Here is a 16,725-nt window from a genome sequence, read left to right as displayed (position 1 = left end):
TGTGTCAGTCCATACCCAGCTTATGAACATGATTTGATGTGACAGTCATCAGAGGAACCCTGAGGATGGTGCCCAGGGCAACCATGGGATCCCAACAGAAAGTTCTGATTGGGTTTGGGTAGCATCCAAATACCCCTTGCAGTCAGCATGGAATTTGGTAGTTGTTTTATGATTGATTGGTTGTCCCTGGACAATATTTTCAGCAGTCTCCTAAAATTTTTCTCTCACTCACTTTGTATTTTCCGAGGAGTGGGTGGCGGCCAGCAGTTATCAGCATGTCATCACCACGTTCTAGAACAAACCGGATTGGGCGGCCAGTCCTGTAGGAAATGACTCTGTTAATACGCTGGGTGCTTCATAAAGGTGTAGAAACATGAGCTGGCGAAAGGGGACTGGACATAACCTAACTTAGTGGTTTTCCATGGGGGCAGTAACATACCTTAAACAACATTTTGGAAGTTTGTGGGGACATTAAAACATAACAAACACAAAAATAAAAACTCCTATTAATGTTATCCTGATTTAGTCATGTCTGAGAATTTTGATGTTGATATAATACATTATTTACTTATGTTACTTTCCTTTTATTTCTTTTTTATATGACATTAAGGCATTGTATAAGGATTTTGCAATTGTGTGAATTAGTAGGTTATATTATGATGATGTTCACTTTGGATATTAAAATGGGCATTAAAACACTTGCCAGAGGGGAATGCTGAGGTTGAAAGGATTGAGAACCAATCAATACTCCGTTGAGTTCTGCCCCGCTTTCATGCAGACTCCCCATCATAAGGTGCCCGTGGAGGACCCAGCTGGCTTCAGAGGGGACGCTCCCCGTGCCTGCACCTCTGCTCACAGGGCAGGCTTTGCTATGGTTGCAAAGTGCCAGTGAACTGTGATGTTCAGTGTTTCTCTTCGCAGCGATAGCCTGGGGTAAGTGACGTTTATCCTGAACATACTTAATGAACTCTGATACGCAAGAGGTTCGCAAAAAGTCATGGCTATTCCCACTCCTAATGTGTCTGGTTATCCCATCTGGATGATGTCGGGCTAAGTGAACATTCCCAGGCAGCAGCCGACCCTGCTGTGTTTCATCACAAAATGTGTCCCTTGTAAGGTTGGGGCTTTGACCTGCTTCCATTCAGCCACCATAGCTTGATTTATTTTAACAATATATTATATTATATATTAAACTATATTAATTATATTATGTTATATTATATTATATTAAATTATATTATATTATATTAATTATATTACGTTATATTATATTATATTATATTAATTATATTATATTATATTATATTATATTATATTATATTATATTATATAATATTTATGTTTTTTAAAATCCTCACCTGAAGATATTTTCCATTGATTTTTTAAAAATATATTTTTATTGATTTTTTACAGAGAGGAAGGGAGAGAGATAGAGAGTTAGAAACATCGATGAGAGAGAAACATCGATCAGCCACCTCCTGCACATCTCCCACTGGGGATGTGCCTGAAACTCAGGTACATGCCCTTGACCGGAATCGAACCTGGGACCCTTCAGTCCACAGGCCGAAGCTCTATCCACTGAGCCAAACCGGTTTCGGCACCATTGATCTTTTTTTAGAGAGAGTGGATAAGAGAAGGAAAGACAGAGAGAAATATCAATGTGAGAGAAACACATCGATTAGTTGCCTCCTGCACGTGCCAGGACCAGGGTCTGGGGCCAGGGAAGAGCCTGCAACCGAGGTACGTGCCCTTGATCAAAATTGAACCCAGGACTCTTTGGTCTGCAGGCCCATGCTCTATTCACTGAACCAAACCGGCTATTTTAACAATTTAAAACAAACATTTAAATGATTAAAAGTCAATGCAGTTCATGAAGAAGTAATATATAGTTATGTGTGGGCAACCAGTCAACATCTATAGTGATTGCATTTATTCCACACAAGTATCTTGTGAACCAGGTAGATACTACTTTCTCCACTTTATCGGAGAGTACACTGAGGCGCCTTGCCTATGGTGACCCTGACGGTTGGAGAGTGGGTAGAGCAGTGTCCCTTCACCCTCAGGCTAACCACATCCCTTGGAAGTGACAGCCTGTGACGAATGGAATGAACCCTGGGGTGGGTGCAGGGCTGGAAGGACGTGGGTGGCACCTGTCCAGCTAGGAGTTCTGACATTAATAGCTGGCACTGCGACTCTTACTTGTTGGCGGCCACAGCACTGACAGCTCCCAGCAGGGAGGGCTTGGTCGATTTCCCCCCAAATGCTCCTCCAGTTCTTTTCATGTGGCAGGCGACTCTATTCCTTGGGATGTTAAGTGCTGCAGCCACAAATTCCTGAAAGAGATAAACCCCTGATGTCACATAGTGCGATTTAATAGGACATTTCCTCATCCATGTACTTGCCCTCTGCATAGGAAAAGACAATCAGTAATTCAACACATACAGCATTTACAGAACTGTGAAACCATCATCACAATCGAATTTTAGAGTATTTTAAGTGTCCCCAAAGAAACCTTGTATCTATTAAGCAGCCACTTCCGAGCTCCCCCTAACCTCAACTCCCTCGAATGCCCCACCACTAGGCAACTACTCATCTGCTTTCTGTCTTGACAGATTTGCCTGTTTAGAACATTTCATATACGTGGAATGATACAAGGGTGGCCTTTTGTGACTGGCTTCTTTCACTTCACATTATGTTTCCAAGGTTCGTCCATGTTGTAGCATGTACCAGTACTCAATTCTTTATTTTAAAATATTTTTACCCAAGGATGTGCTTTTATTGATTTTAGAGAAAGAGGAAGGGAGAGAAAGAGAGAGAGAAACATTGATGAGAGAGAGAAACATCCATCAGTTGCCTCCCATACGTGCCCAAACCAGAATTGAACCGGCAACCTTTTCAGTATATAGAGCGATGCTCCAACTTACTGAGCGACCCAGCCAGGGCAACTCCATTCTTTTTTATGGCTGAATAATATTCTATTGAATTGATATATCACATATTTTATCCCTTTATTAGTTGATGGGCTATGGCATTGTTTCTACTTTTGCCTACTGTGAAAATGCTGCTATGAACATTCATGTACAAGTTTTGTGGGGACATGTGTTTTCATTTCCCTTGGGTAGGTACCTAGTTGTGGAACTGCTGGGTGATGTGGTCACCCTATTTGTAACATCCTGAGAGACCGCCAAGCCGTTTTCCAAAGTGCCATTTCTCATGGCCACCAGCAATGGGTGAAGGTTCTAATTTCCTGCATCCTCGCTAACACTTGCTACTGTCTGTCCTTTTAAGTATAGCTGTTCTAGGGGGTGTGACGTGGTATTGCTGTGGGTTTTGAATTGAATTTCCTACTAATGATGCTGAACACCTTTTCACGTGCTTATTAGTCATTCATAGACTTTCTTTGGAGAAATGTCCGTCCAAGTCCTTGCTGAGCCTGCTTTTGATACTGCCCCAGGCTCTGGGCGGTGAGCTGTGAGTACTAGTGCCCTGGGAAATGTCTGCTGTTATGGAGCTGACTCCCTGTATCCCAGGTAGATATGAATGGTGACCGCCTTAGCTGGTGTGGCTCAGTGGATAGAGTATCGGCCTGTGGACTGAAGGGTCCCAGGTTTGATTCCGGTCAAGGACACATGCCTGGATTGCAGGCTCGATCCCTAATGGGGGCCATGCAGGAGGCAGCCAATCAATGATTCTCATCTTTGATATTTCTATCTCTCTCCCTTTCCCTTCCTCTCTGAAATGAATTAAAAAATATCAAAAATTATAATATTCATCGTGACCTTACACATTATCCATTCGAGCCCAGGGACACATACTGTCTACAAAAAGAGACCTCAGAGGTCATCTTTGTCACCTTCCTCAATTTACACAAAAAGATATTGATGCCCAGTGACTTGTGGGAGGTCACATAGCTGCTAGGGGCAAAGCACACATCCCCACACCCTTCTGCCCAGTTCCACACGTGCACCTCTGGACGCTGCGGCACATCCCACCCAGCTTCAGTCCCCTGCCCTTTCATTTCGCCTCGAATGGCATTTGGTAGTTTCCTCCTCCCGTTCAGCCTACCCACCCCTTTAAGACCTCAAGATACCAACTCACTGTGCTCTCTACCAGGAAGCCCCCAGCTTTTCCCTTCAGGGATGCTTGTAATTGCTCCTCCCCGTGTCATTATTTAAGTATTCCCCTGTGCCTAGCACTGTGCTCGGACCTACAACTCTGCATTTCAGAAGAAGGGAAGGTCAGGGGATTTTCTTTGCTTGCATGGGGGGTGGTGGTGGTGGTGGCCATGCTGTATAACTCAGCCGCTAGAGCAGGACTGGAATTCACATACTACTGAGCTGGGCTGAAATGTCTTGGAAATATGACCAATGTACATGTGCACCACAAATACGCAAGAACGTTTATAGAGAGAGAACCAGCATCCATCAACCATGAGGAAAATGTAAATACACATGTACATTTTACACCATCAATTGTTATTAGGGAAAGGGGAACTTTGCCCTATATTTTGGAAGGGAGCAAAAGTTTCTGATCTCTTTAAAAGGTCTGCCCACTTTTCCTCATTTAGGGAAATATCTGCCCACCTTCTCCATTATGGACGCTAGCTCGCGTCAAGTGTGCATGGAGTCTGAGATGGGGAGTGGGAACATTCAAAATGCCTCCAAGGAGGAATGCCTGGTTGTATGGGCCTCACGCCACAGTCATCTGGAGTCTCAATTTCCAAAGCTATCCTGTTACCTGCACCTCGTTGGGAAACTGCGTTCCAAGGTGTAACACCATTTCTTTATCTTCTTCTTTTGGGATAGCCAGGATAGTTTGTGTTTCCATGTAAAAATGCTCCTGTCCTTCCACGTGGATCTCACCTGTGAAGCATGAACACAGGACAGTGTTTGCCTGAAAGTCCCTCCCTGGAGGCTCTCAGTGGGGTTTGGTTTATAAAGGGCAGGTCGCTTCAGCTTATGGAGAACTGGACTTTATACATTTGCTTAAACCACTTTTCCTCATTAACCTTCACTGTGCCCAGCCAGCTGGGTGACCAGGGGTAATTCAGTCCCCTTCTCTCTTTTTTTTTTTTTAAATATATTTTATTGGTTTTTTACAGAGAGGAAGGGAGAGAGAGAGTCAGAAACATCGATGAGAGAGAAACATCGACCAGCCACTTCCTGCACATCCCCCACCGGGGATGTGCCCGCAACCCAGGTACATGTGTTGACCGGAATCGAACCTGGGACCTTTCAGTCCGCAGGCCAACGCTCCATCCACTGAGCCAAACCGGTTTCGGCCAGTCCCCTTCTCTTGGGCTCGGTTTCCTCGTCTGTCTAGTGGGTGGTGAGATCCATGATGTGTTGGACTTGAGTGCACAGCCGAACCTGGCCACATATCCAGTCTGTCATCTCTTTGCTCAGTGAGTTTGGCCATGTTAGTAAAGCCTCAGTCCTTGATCTGTAAAGTGTCTGTAATAATACGCACCTCAATTAGGTGACATTAGAATAATTGAGTCACACTGAGGATAAGCAGCTTGCCAAAGGACACAAAGGTTTAAAATGGTAGAACTGGCTCTAGCTGGTTTGGCTCAGTAGATAGAGCATTGGCCTGTGGACTGAAGGGTCCCAGGTTTGATTCCAGTCAAGGGGACATGCCCGGGTTGCCGGCTTAATCCCCAGTAGGGGGGTGTGCAGGAGGCAGCCGATCAATGAGTCTCTCTCATCATTGATGCTTCTATGTCTCCCTCTCCCTTCCTCTCTGAAATCAATAAAAATATATTTTAAAATAAATAAATAAGTAAATCTATAATAATAAAACTGTAATATGCTAATTAGGCTGGACATCCTTCCGGATGAAGCCCCGGCTGCCCCCCAGCCCTCAGAGCCCCTTGCATGAATTTCGTGCATGGGGCCTCTAGTAAATAAATAAATAAAATGGCAGACCTGTTCCCAGCAGTTTTACGGCCGTTTCTTACTGTTTTATCTGAGATTTGGGGCTTGGTTAAAACATCCTTATCATTTTGTAGGCTGTGCCAAGACAGGCATTTGGCTCTAGCTAAAATTTACTTTGAAACCAGCCAAAAGATTCCTGTGTAGTTAAAATAAGTGAATTGCTTTTCCAAGAGTCAAAGAATTTTTGGAAATTATTTCTTGGGACAATAGAATGTGAGTCCTCCCAAAAAGCTCTCCCCCAAAACCTTTGTTTTTAGCATACCATATACTGACTTTCATCTAAATTCAAGCAACGACATCATTTTTACATATGCTAGGTATTGCTCTCAGGCATAGCAAATTACAGATAATGAATTCCTTTAATCATCATACCAATCCTGTGAAGCAGGTATATTAGAAAACTGAGGTAAGAAAAAGTTAAGTAAGTTGCCCAAGGCCACACAGCGGGTAAATAACAGAGGTGGGATGCAAGCCCAGGCAATCTGACTCTAGGATCCACATTCTAACTGCACCCTTTCTCTATGTTGGCATACTCTGTAATTCTTAGTCATTTCTGCCCAAATTCCAAATTCCCTTCGTATTTCAAATTTTCCATTTGTGCTAAAATTTGGACTCCCATAATGGCCAAAATCCTAAATGACAAAGGGCTAGCACCTCTGACTCTGTTGTTCTTAGGGTGAGTATAAAAATGAAAAGAAAATATATCACTGTGAGTAAGAGCAAGGACCTGTGGGTCATGTAGTCTTGGGCTCCAGTCCTGGCTCTATTATAAACGGAATATGAGGTCTCAGTCAATTACCTAACTTTTCTAAGCATCAGTTTCTTTATCTGTAAAATGGAGCTACCAGTATATGTTCCTTCTCAGAGTTGTTCTGCTTGAATATTAAATCGTAAGCAGAAAATACTTGGGAGCTTAAAATAGGTTTTTGAATACTCATTTCTCAGGGTTTTTGTCATTATTAAATCATATAATACATGTGATATGCTTAGCATGGTGTTGCCATAGTTTGTGTTTATCTAGATCAGTGGTTCTCAACCTTTCTAAAGCCGGGACCCTTTAATACAGTTCCTCATGTTGTGGTGACCCCCAATTTCATTGTTACAAATTGAACATAATTAAAGCATAGTGATTCATCACAAAAACAATATGTAATTATATATGTGTTTTCCGATGGTCTTAGGCTAGATTAGCAGCTGAGCCCTGGTCAGTGTGAAAGGGTCGTTCGACCCTCAAAGGGATCGCGACCCACAGGTTGAGAACCGCTGATCTAGATGCACAGAAATAAAGAATAGGGCTTGCTTAAGGCAAAGATAACATTTTTTCCTAAGGACGTTATATGCCTGGACTGTAACTACTCACCATGTGAGGAATTTATGATCAGATCACCCTGTGAAGTTACTTTTGGTTACACTTGTTATGGCATCTCCTTTTGGACCACAATAGTGTGTTTAGAAACATTATTCATAATAGTCCCAAGTTGAAACCAACTGAACTGTCCATGAACAGTAGAACAGAAACATAAATTGTGGAATATCTATACAATAGAATGCTCCGGAACAATGAAAAAGAACTACTGATCTATGCACCAATACGGTGAACTTCCCACACATAATGTTGATGAAAAGAGGTAAACACAGAAACAGTCACAGTCTAGTTTCCGTTTATATGAAGTGCAAAACAGGTGAACTCATCTACAGTGGCCACAGCTAGAAAAAGACCTTTCAGAAGGTTACTGACCTGGAGGGGGCGGGGCACAAGGAAGCTTTCTGGGGCGCTGGAAAGGCCCTATATCTCGATGTGGGTAGTATTTACACAGATTGCTGCATATGTAAAACTTCATCAGACTGTAAGATTATTTGTGCATTTTATTTATTTTAAATATATTTTTATTGACTTCAGAAAGGAAGGCAGGGGGAGAGAGAGATAGAAACATCAATGATGAGAGAATCATTGAAGGGCTGCCTCCTGCAAGCCCCACACAGGGGATTGAGCCTGCAACCGGGGCACATGCTCTGGCTGGGAATTGAACCATGTTCATAGGTCGGCGCTCAACCACTGAGCAACACCGGCCAGGACTCATTTGTGCATTTTAAATTGCAGTTTAAGTATCACATTAGGGTTGAGAAGCTCTGCCTTAGAATTTCAGTATTTCTCAAACCAATGGCCGATGTAGTCTTTATCTTCAGGAGCTTCACTTTTCTGGCCAAGACCACTTACCTTCAATGATTTGATCAACATGTTTAAAGGCTTGCTCTACATTTCCCTGCTCAATTTTCTTCTCATCAAAAAGAAATGAATTGTGCTCTAGGGCTTGCTGCAGGGGAAAAAGAAATAACAACAACAAAAATAAGATTCTTGTTTTTATTTTATTTTTTTACATTCTAATAAGCCATTCAAACCCCATCAAAATCCCATGCTCCTGCTCTATTTGATCTTCACAAACCAAGACAATTGGGTTACAATGGATTGCAGGCATTGGTGACTACTTACTAGTAGTTCTGTTCAGCACTGGGAGGAAGAGCTGGGGGCAAGAAGGATATATAAAACACAATCCTACCCTCTGGTTTGCTGACAGTAGGCAGTTTGGTGTTAGGGGCAACTTTGTGATGAGGGAGAAGATAATAGATCAAAGAGAGGCCAGGAGGAGGCGCCTGCTGGGCTGGGGATGCTCAGGGATGGCCTGTGTAGGTGACCTCAGGTGCTGAATTGGATAGGATTAGGGCAGACAGAGAAGAGACTGAAAATCATTTGAAGTTAGGAGCACCTCATGAAGCAACAGAGGTTGAAACCCAGCTGAGGGACCAAAAAGAGAACAAGGCTAGATTGGCTGGGGAGTTTTCTATCAAGAAGTAGCTGAGCCCTGGTCAGTGTGGCTCAGTTGGTTGAGTGTCGTCTAGTGCACTGATAGGTTACTGGTTCGATTCCCTGTCAGGGCACATGCCTGGGGTTGCACGCTCAATCCCCATTAGGGGGCATGTAGGAGGCAGCCAATCGATGTCTCTCTCTCTCTCTCTCTCTCTCTCTCTCTCTCTCTCTCTCTGTCTTTCAAATCAATAAAACGTATTTCTTAAAAAAAGAAGCAGTTCTGCCATGGCCAGGTAGGTCAGTTGGTTAGAGCATTGATTTCGGGTTCAGTCCCCATTCAGGGCACATACAAGAATCAAACAACGAATGCATAAATAAGTGGAACAACAAATAAAAGTCTCTTTGTTTGTTTTTCTCTCTCTTTCTCTCTAAAAATAAACACATAGATAGATAAATAAGCAGTTGGATGAACTTGAAAGATAGAGTGAGGTTGGACTCTGAAAGACTTTTAGTTTTATACTAAGAACCTTATCTAAGGGGACATTGTGTTTCTTTGTTTTTGTAAGAAAAAGTGATCTGATGAACTTTGTGGCTTAGAAAATTAACACGGTAGGTAGATATTTTGAGATAAAGAGGTTATTGTAGTAAATCTGACAATAAGGTGGTGAGGACTGGGCTGGAGGGTGGGAAGGGGTGAAAGTTAGAAGAGAAAAAAGGGGGCACATCTAAGAGGCATTTAAAAGATAACTGGAAAATACTTGAACTTGGCATCTGTTTGGAAAAACAGGAGAGAATCAAAGAGGATTGGGAACACTGTACCCTACTGGCCAGGTTTCATATTGCTTATGCATCTAGCCCTCCATCACACACATTTATTGCGTACCTACTATGGGTTTAGGGCTTGGCTGGGCACCAGGGATATAAGCACCATGAACATGTTCTTGCCCTCGTTAACAACAACAACTAAAATGAAATCACAGCTAACATGTATTCAAAGCACCCCATGTCCCAGGTGCTTTTTTAAAGCACTTTATTTGGATTCTCTCATTTAAGCTTCATGATGACCTTTTGATGTACGAACTTCCATAGTTCCCATTTCGCAGAGGAAGAGGTTGAGATACGATGCATTTAAGGAACTTGTCAAACCTTCCATTTAACAGCCTGTTAAATGGCAGAGTCAGAATATGCATCTGAGTTTTCTATCTCCAGAACTTGTGCTTAAAGTAGGAAGTAGGCACGGAGGTCAAGAGGACCCAAGCTGTCACTCAGTCAATGGTAACCTGCTCTGAGTGTCACAGTGCTCTGGACTTTCTCACAGACTCCTTTTGTATGTGAGGGCATAAGGACCTTCCTCCGGTGCTGCTTGTCTATATTCTCAGGCCAAGCATTGGCAAGAGGCCTTTCGAGGAGACGTGGACACAGGAAGGAACGGGTCTCAAGGCAGGAAAAATCTCAGTATCTTGTCTCAACTTGGAGATGACACTGAGTAAAGCATAGATGAAGCCCAGGTTGTACTATTCTGTGACTCTGAGGATTGGATTCTGCCACAAGTACATCACCCTAGTCATTCTTGGAGAAACAAAGCAGCTCAAATACCTCTATTGTGATAATCCGAGGTTCTATGTCTTCATAAGCGATCTTCACTTTCTTAGCGGCGTCTTTCGCATGGACATAGGTATCAGCAGCCACGGTGCAGACGATCTGACCCACGCAAATTACCTGCAGAAAAGTTGCATGTTCAATGTAATTGGTTGAAACATAGAATCACAAAAAGGATTTACTGTTCCCAGGTTCTTTCATTTACCCCCTGGGTTCTTGTGAACAAAAGCAAGATTATTTCCTGCCTATGAGAATACATTTAAAACAATGGCTTGAGTGGGACTTAGGGGGTTCAGAATTGGATGCAGAACTTGATTATGTCTGGCCTAGGACTGTCTTCAGCTGCACTGCTCACTGTTCCGAAATCACTCGCGGGGATCCAGCCATCCTGAAATTCCTGAAGTTCTGTTGATTCTCTTAATGGCCGATGCTTTTATTGCTTCTGGGACTTTTATGAATTTTTTTTAGAAGTCTTCCTTAAGCACGATTATGGTTTTTATGAGAATCTCAAGAGTCCACAATTTAAAATGAGGTGGAGTCCTTGGTTCTCTGAAAGTCTTTGTGATATGGTATTTTCCACAAAGTATTTGAGTCCTAAGCCACATACAAATCACACACCTCGTTCTGTGCATAGAGAACCTCTCCATTATGGTTATTATCTCCCGGGACATCCTCTGCTGTTATCACATCAACAACACCGGGAAGTGCCAGGGCTTCTGAAACATCAATTGCTCTAGGAGAGAACATGTAAAAGTACACACTAGAGTTTCAGGGGTAAGTTCAGGGTACGTTATACATGATTCCACCAACACTGGGGAAAAGTGCAATGGGCCTCATAACTACATCATGGACAATACATTGGTATTCTGACTCTTGGCCATAGGCATTTTCATAACTATGCTTTAAAAATGAATGATTCCCATCCAGAAGAGGAAATACTTTTAATTGACTTACATATACAGTAAGCTCTCAGTTTAAGTATAAAATTATTAATGCATTTCAGTAACTTTTATAGGGACAGCTTTTATTTCCTTACATGATCTTTGCATGAGCTCTGGTGCTGGTAACTACCGCCAGGAAGAGTTCTTGGGCGACAGGGGGCATGTCATCAACGTACACGGCTTCCCCAGTGGCATGTTTAATGGCTGACTGGTGCATCATGGGGTGGCCGACTGGATCTTGAGGAGGTTGGTGGGGATTCACACACTGTTCATGAAAAAAGCCTGTTATTTTACTGCCAGACATTCTCGTGCACTGAACATTGGGTCTGTTATATTTGGATTACTTACAAGTCAAACTACAGCAGGAAGGACGGGGAGAGTGGGAGGGCAGGAGGGGGGCGGGTAAGAGATCAACCAAAGGACTTGTATGCATGCATATAAGCATAACCAATGGACATAAGAAACTGGGGGGTAGGGGAGGCCAGGGGATTGTCAAGGGTGGGGAAAAAAAGGGAGACATATGTAATACTCTTTGTAATACTTTAAGCAATAAAAATAAATAAATAAATAAATAAATAAATAAATAAATAAATAAAAATGTAACAAGAAAAAAAAAAAAAGAAAACTACGGGCAACTGGTTATCTCTAGCTATGAGTCAGAGTTAATAAATATCCACTGAGTATTATGGCAAGGAATATATTCTTGGTTACTGGCTCTAACCGACTCCTCCCCCCAACCCCTCCCACACACAAGATGACATTGTTCCTGCCCTCAAGGACTCTACAACCTTGTTGAGGAATCAGAACACATACATTAACATAATGTGATCAATTTCATAGAGTAATAAAGAATAATTTACACAGCTAATATGGTGTTAGGAAAACAGTTTCCTGGGAGATTCGGGGTGGCTCTTATAAAGCAGGGAGGACTTCCTAGAAGCAGTAAATGTTGAGTGAGGTTTTAAAAAAAGGACCAACAGTGGCCAAGGAAAGGAGGAAATTGTAAGTAAAAAAGCTGGAAATAGTAAAGAAGGGAGATTCAAAATCAAATTCCTTGTGTAGTCTTGAGTAAAAACATAAACGCTAAACCAAGCAAGTTGTGTGTGGGTGACACTGGGTCACATCAGCTGGTTTCAGTAGACTTTATCTTTACATGTAACACAAAATATGGCTATTGAAAAGGGGGAAACACATGCGTAATGCATATATCTGAATGACTAAGCCTATTAGAAAGCAAAAACCCTACCCACCAACCTGGAACATCTGAAGTCCTCGGGGTGTTCCTATGGGGAAATTGTCTACAGCACTCATGAAATTTTCTGGGATGTTAGGAAACTTCTGGGGATCCTAGAAAGAAGATTACTTGACATTCAATTTTACAATCTGAGTGACTAGCTTGGAAACACGTGTAGAAGTATTTCAGATATTAGATGCCAGTTCTGCGGGGAGAGCCCTGAGCTTCAAGTTCCCTAGGCTGGTAGCAGTTATTTGAAGAATCACTGCATCTACTTATGTGCACAGAAAAGTGAATGCTTTTTCCAGGAAGGGAAGAACTCCCTTCATGACCAGGTCTCCTTTTTGAATGACTGGAAGTATGTATATACTTCTAAATGGATCTGTGCTTTCAAATCCAAGCCAACCTCCTGGGCATGAACCTCAAAGAAACAACTGAGGGAGTAGGCAAAGATGACTTGTGAGTTATCTACAAGAGTGCCCAATTACAGACTATTTGTGCCAGTGAAGAAACTAGAATTAAATTAAACACCCAACAACAAGGAAATGGCTACACAAATTATGGTATATCCATAAGATACAATATTCTGCAGTCATGAAAAATAATTTTGTAGAAGTGTACTTATTGACATTGAAAAATGCTCATGAAATACAATTAAGTGAAAAAACTTGTGTACAGTATGATTCCATTCTTTCAATTAAAAAATATAAAAGTATGTATTCATATGTTAATTGTAGGATTACTGGATTAGAGTTGATTTTTTAAAATTTTGTTTCTCTGCATTTTGAATTCTTCTATGATAGAATATATAACATAATAGAACATGTAATATTTTAGAGAATATATGATAATACATAATAGATATAAAATAAAAACATATATTTAATAGATTACATACAATAATATATTAGATATATACTGATTACATATTAATATACTGAAATATAATAAAACACATAATAGGGTATATAATAAAACATAATAGAATATGATAATACCAATAATAAATAATGTTAATAAAATAATAATAAAAAGGCTAGCTGAACTAAGAGAGTAAAATTCTCAGGCATAAAAGAAATGTGGGTATAGTCATTTCTCTGCCATTTCTGAGTCAGTTCATGAGTTATTAAGAGGACACTCAGTTATGGGCCATATTTTGAGAAACTGCTGTGGAAGTCATTTTAAACTAGGCTAGAAAAGGATAAAATAGTTAATAAAAACTTAGAACAATCTAAATGTCTAAAAATAAGGAATAGACCAAATAATGGTACATCTTTCCATAAACATGACATGTAAACTTATGTCATAATGTCACAGAAAAATAGTTAATGACACTGAGAGATGTTTATATTACAAAGTGAAATAAGCAACCAGTTCTATTGGTGTATATATGTGGCATATATACATACACATCCATAAAGAAGGTTTTAGAAGGATACATACCAAAATATTAATAGTGGCTAGCTATGGTGATAGGATTACAAATGCTTTTTCCTCTTTTCTGGCTTATTCACATTTTCTAAATATTAAAGTTGGGTTATTAAAAATTTTTTTCTTAAAATAGGGAAAGATGTTATGATTTACTTACTGAAGGTTTTTTGTGACAGCAGGTCAACTTGCATGCATATTAGTATTTGTTATACAAATTATAGGGCAAATAGATTACCCTTCTCAGCCCAATAGGGAAGGAGAAGGGAAGGAGAGGAACAAAGAAGAGCGAGAAGGGCCCATACTCAGTGCCCTTGATGGATATCAAAACCGTGCAGGGAAAGTCCTTCTGTGCAGACCCCCACTCAGAATGTCAAGGCGCCCAGAGACTCAGAGAAGTCGTTTACCATTTTATTCAGTCCTCGCCTCACTTTGAGGTAGAATTTGAAGAGTAGGCTGATCATGAGGGTTCGCTTATATTCTACCATGCCACCCTCAGCTCCTGGCGGAATGTAAATCTCATGCAGGACCAATCGGCATGCATCGCTCAGCATGTGGTCATCCCATTGCCTAGTAGGGAAGAATGCAAACATTCCACAGATGAGGCGAAGACATACTAAACTGATAGAACAAGGGAAGATGGGGAGCAATCCGTATCCATCTTTGAAGTCGACACAAAATATCCTTAAATATTTCACCTGCTTTATTTAGAATCTGATGCAGTGAGAGAAACATCGATGTGAGGGAGAAACATCGATCTGTTGCCTCCTGAATGTGCCCCAACTGGGGATTGAACCCACAATCTAGATATGTACCCTGACTGGGAATCGAGCCCAGAGCCTTTTGGTGTATGGGATGATGCTTCAACCAACCGAGCCACCCGGCCAGAGTGTGATGAGAATTTTAAAGATCTACTCTCTTAACAACGTTTAAATACAAATTACAGTATTATTAACTACTAGAGGCCGGGTGCATGAATTTATTCACCAGTGGGGTCCCTCGGCCTGGCCTGCGTGATCAGGCTGAAACCGGCTCTCTGACATCCCCCGAGGGGTCCTGGATTGCAAGAGGCTGCAAGCCAGGGCGAGGGACCCCTCTGGTGCATGATTGGGGCCAGGGAGGGATTCGGGAAGTTGGTCAGCTGGGTAGGGACTGTGGGAAGGCTCCAGGGTGCGTCTGGCCCATCTCACTCAGTCCCAATCGGCTGGACCCCAGCAGCAAGCTAACCTACTGGTTGGAGCATCTCCCCCCTGGTGGCCAGTGCACGTCATAGTGACTGGTCAACCAGATGACTATCTGCCCCCTGGTGATCAGTGCACATCATAGCGACTGGTCGACTGTCTGCCCCCTGATGGCCAGTGTACGTCATAGCGAGCAGTTGAGTGGCCTTAGCATATCATTAGCATATTATGCTTTGATTGGTTGACCAGACAACCGGACACTTAGCATATTAGGCTTTTATTACATAGGATCGTCACCATGCTATACATTAAATTCCTGTGAATTATTCATTTTATAGCTGGAAGTTTGTACTTTTCAACCCCCTTCTTCCATTTGTGCCCTCCTTCACGCGCCCCCCACCCCCCACCACCTGGTGCAGCCATCAATCTGTTCTCCATATTGAGAGTGACGAGAGGAAGGCCATTTAACCTTTTGGAATATTTCATCTTCTTTATGTGGTTTCAGGAAATTTTCAGATATCTTAGGACACAGTATTGGAAATGTTTACTTACTGTGTAGGTTAATTAAAAGGGAAAATTTGAAGGTTATATCTACTTTTATTAATTTGTGCAGTAATCTTATTACAGAAACAACAACAAAAATTACTGTACCTTGAAATATGTTGGTTTTGGGGTGACTTTCATTTTCCTTATCCTATTTTTTTGACAGCAATTAAATTTTTTAAATGAATATATAGCTATATTTTATAATCAGAAAAAAAACCTCCAAGTGCTACTTTCAGTAAAATAGGAAGGCCTGGGTTCTATGTTCCGGACATGCTGTGACCTACCTCCCGATGAGCTGCTTGCAGGTTTGGTTCGCAGAAACCACAGTGGGGCCAACACGCCCATAGAATATTTTAAGATCCTTGATTGTGTCTGTGCCATCTTCAAACTTCACACTCATCCCGGCATTGACAATGGCAAAGGCATTCTCCTGGCGTTGGGCCAGCCGCAGTCCCGACACAAAGTGCCACTGGAGGAATAAGGACACGTATGTAATACCTTAATCTAGTGGTCAGCAAACTGCGGCTCTGCAAATTGCGGCTTGCGAGCCACATGCGGCTCTTTGGCCCCTTGAGTGTGGCTCTTCCATAAAATACCGGCTCTTCCACAAAATACTGACTTCTGTGCATGGGCCACAAAGTTTCAATCGCACTGTACGTGCGCGCCCGCACGTGGTATTTTGTGGAAGAGCCACACTCAAGGAGCCAAAGAGCCGCATGTGGCTCACGAGCCGCGGTTTGCCGACCACGGCAGAAAAAGATAACACTCAGAAAGGTTCATGCTTGTCTCTACTCTGTGACAAGCAGGGCACTTAGGTGATTATTAATAATAAAAAGGACCCTGCTAATGGACTGGAATTCTCACTGTTGTTAACTGTTGAGCTGACTGTATGTGAGCACTGGCCTGTGTGTCTTACCTATCAGTATGGTAATATTTAATCCTCACAGTAACTGTCCTCATTTCCAATGTACTGATGAGGAAACTGAGAGGTTAAGTAACTTACACAAGGTCACACTGTAAGTGGCAGAGCCGGGGTTCAAACCCAAGCCGTCTG

General features: G+C 42.0%; 1 protein-coding gene across 1 annotated transcript in view; it reads right to left on the bottom strand.

Annotated features, from left to right (window-relative positions):
- LOC308522652 (aldehyde oxidase 4-like) overlaps window positions 1-16,725 on the bottom strand; it is a gene marked incomplete at both ends in the record, with an annotated part of 73,325 nt that overhangs the window by 25,446 nt on the left and 31,154 nt on the right. Inside the window, 10 exons of the mRNA XM_081096136.1 lie at window positions 233-320; window positions 2,200-2,333; window positions 4,738-4,862; window positions 8,155-8,251; window positions 10,339-10,461; window positions 10,960-11,074; window positions 11,378-11,547; window positions 12,537-12,629; window positions 14,352-14,514; window positions 15,956-16,140. Coding sequence (XP_080952262.1) covers window positions 233-320; window positions 2,200-2,333; window positions 4,738-4,862; window positions 8,155-8,251; window positions 10,339-10,461; window positions 10,960-11,074; window positions 11,378-11,547; window positions 12,537-12,629; window positions 14,352-14,514; window positions 15,956-16,140 — 1,293 coding nt within the window. The remainder of the gene's footprint in view (window positions 1-232; window positions 321-2,199; window positions 2,334-4,737; window positions 4,863-8,154; window positions 8,252-10,338; window positions 10,462-10,959; window positions 11,075-11,377; window positions 11,548-12,536; window positions 12,630-14,351; window positions 14,515-15,955; window positions 16,141-16,725) is intronic.

The sequence above is a fragment of the Myotis nattereri genome, assembly GCF_964212035.1.
Source record: "Myotis nattereri genome assembly, chromosome: 7".
Lineage (NCBI taxonomy): Eukaryota > Metazoa > Chordata > Mammalia > Chiroptera > Vespertilionidae > Myotis > Myotis nattereri.
The sequence above is the reverse complement of the archived record's forward strand: the minus strand, read 5'-3'. Positions and strand labels throughout refer to the sequence as shown.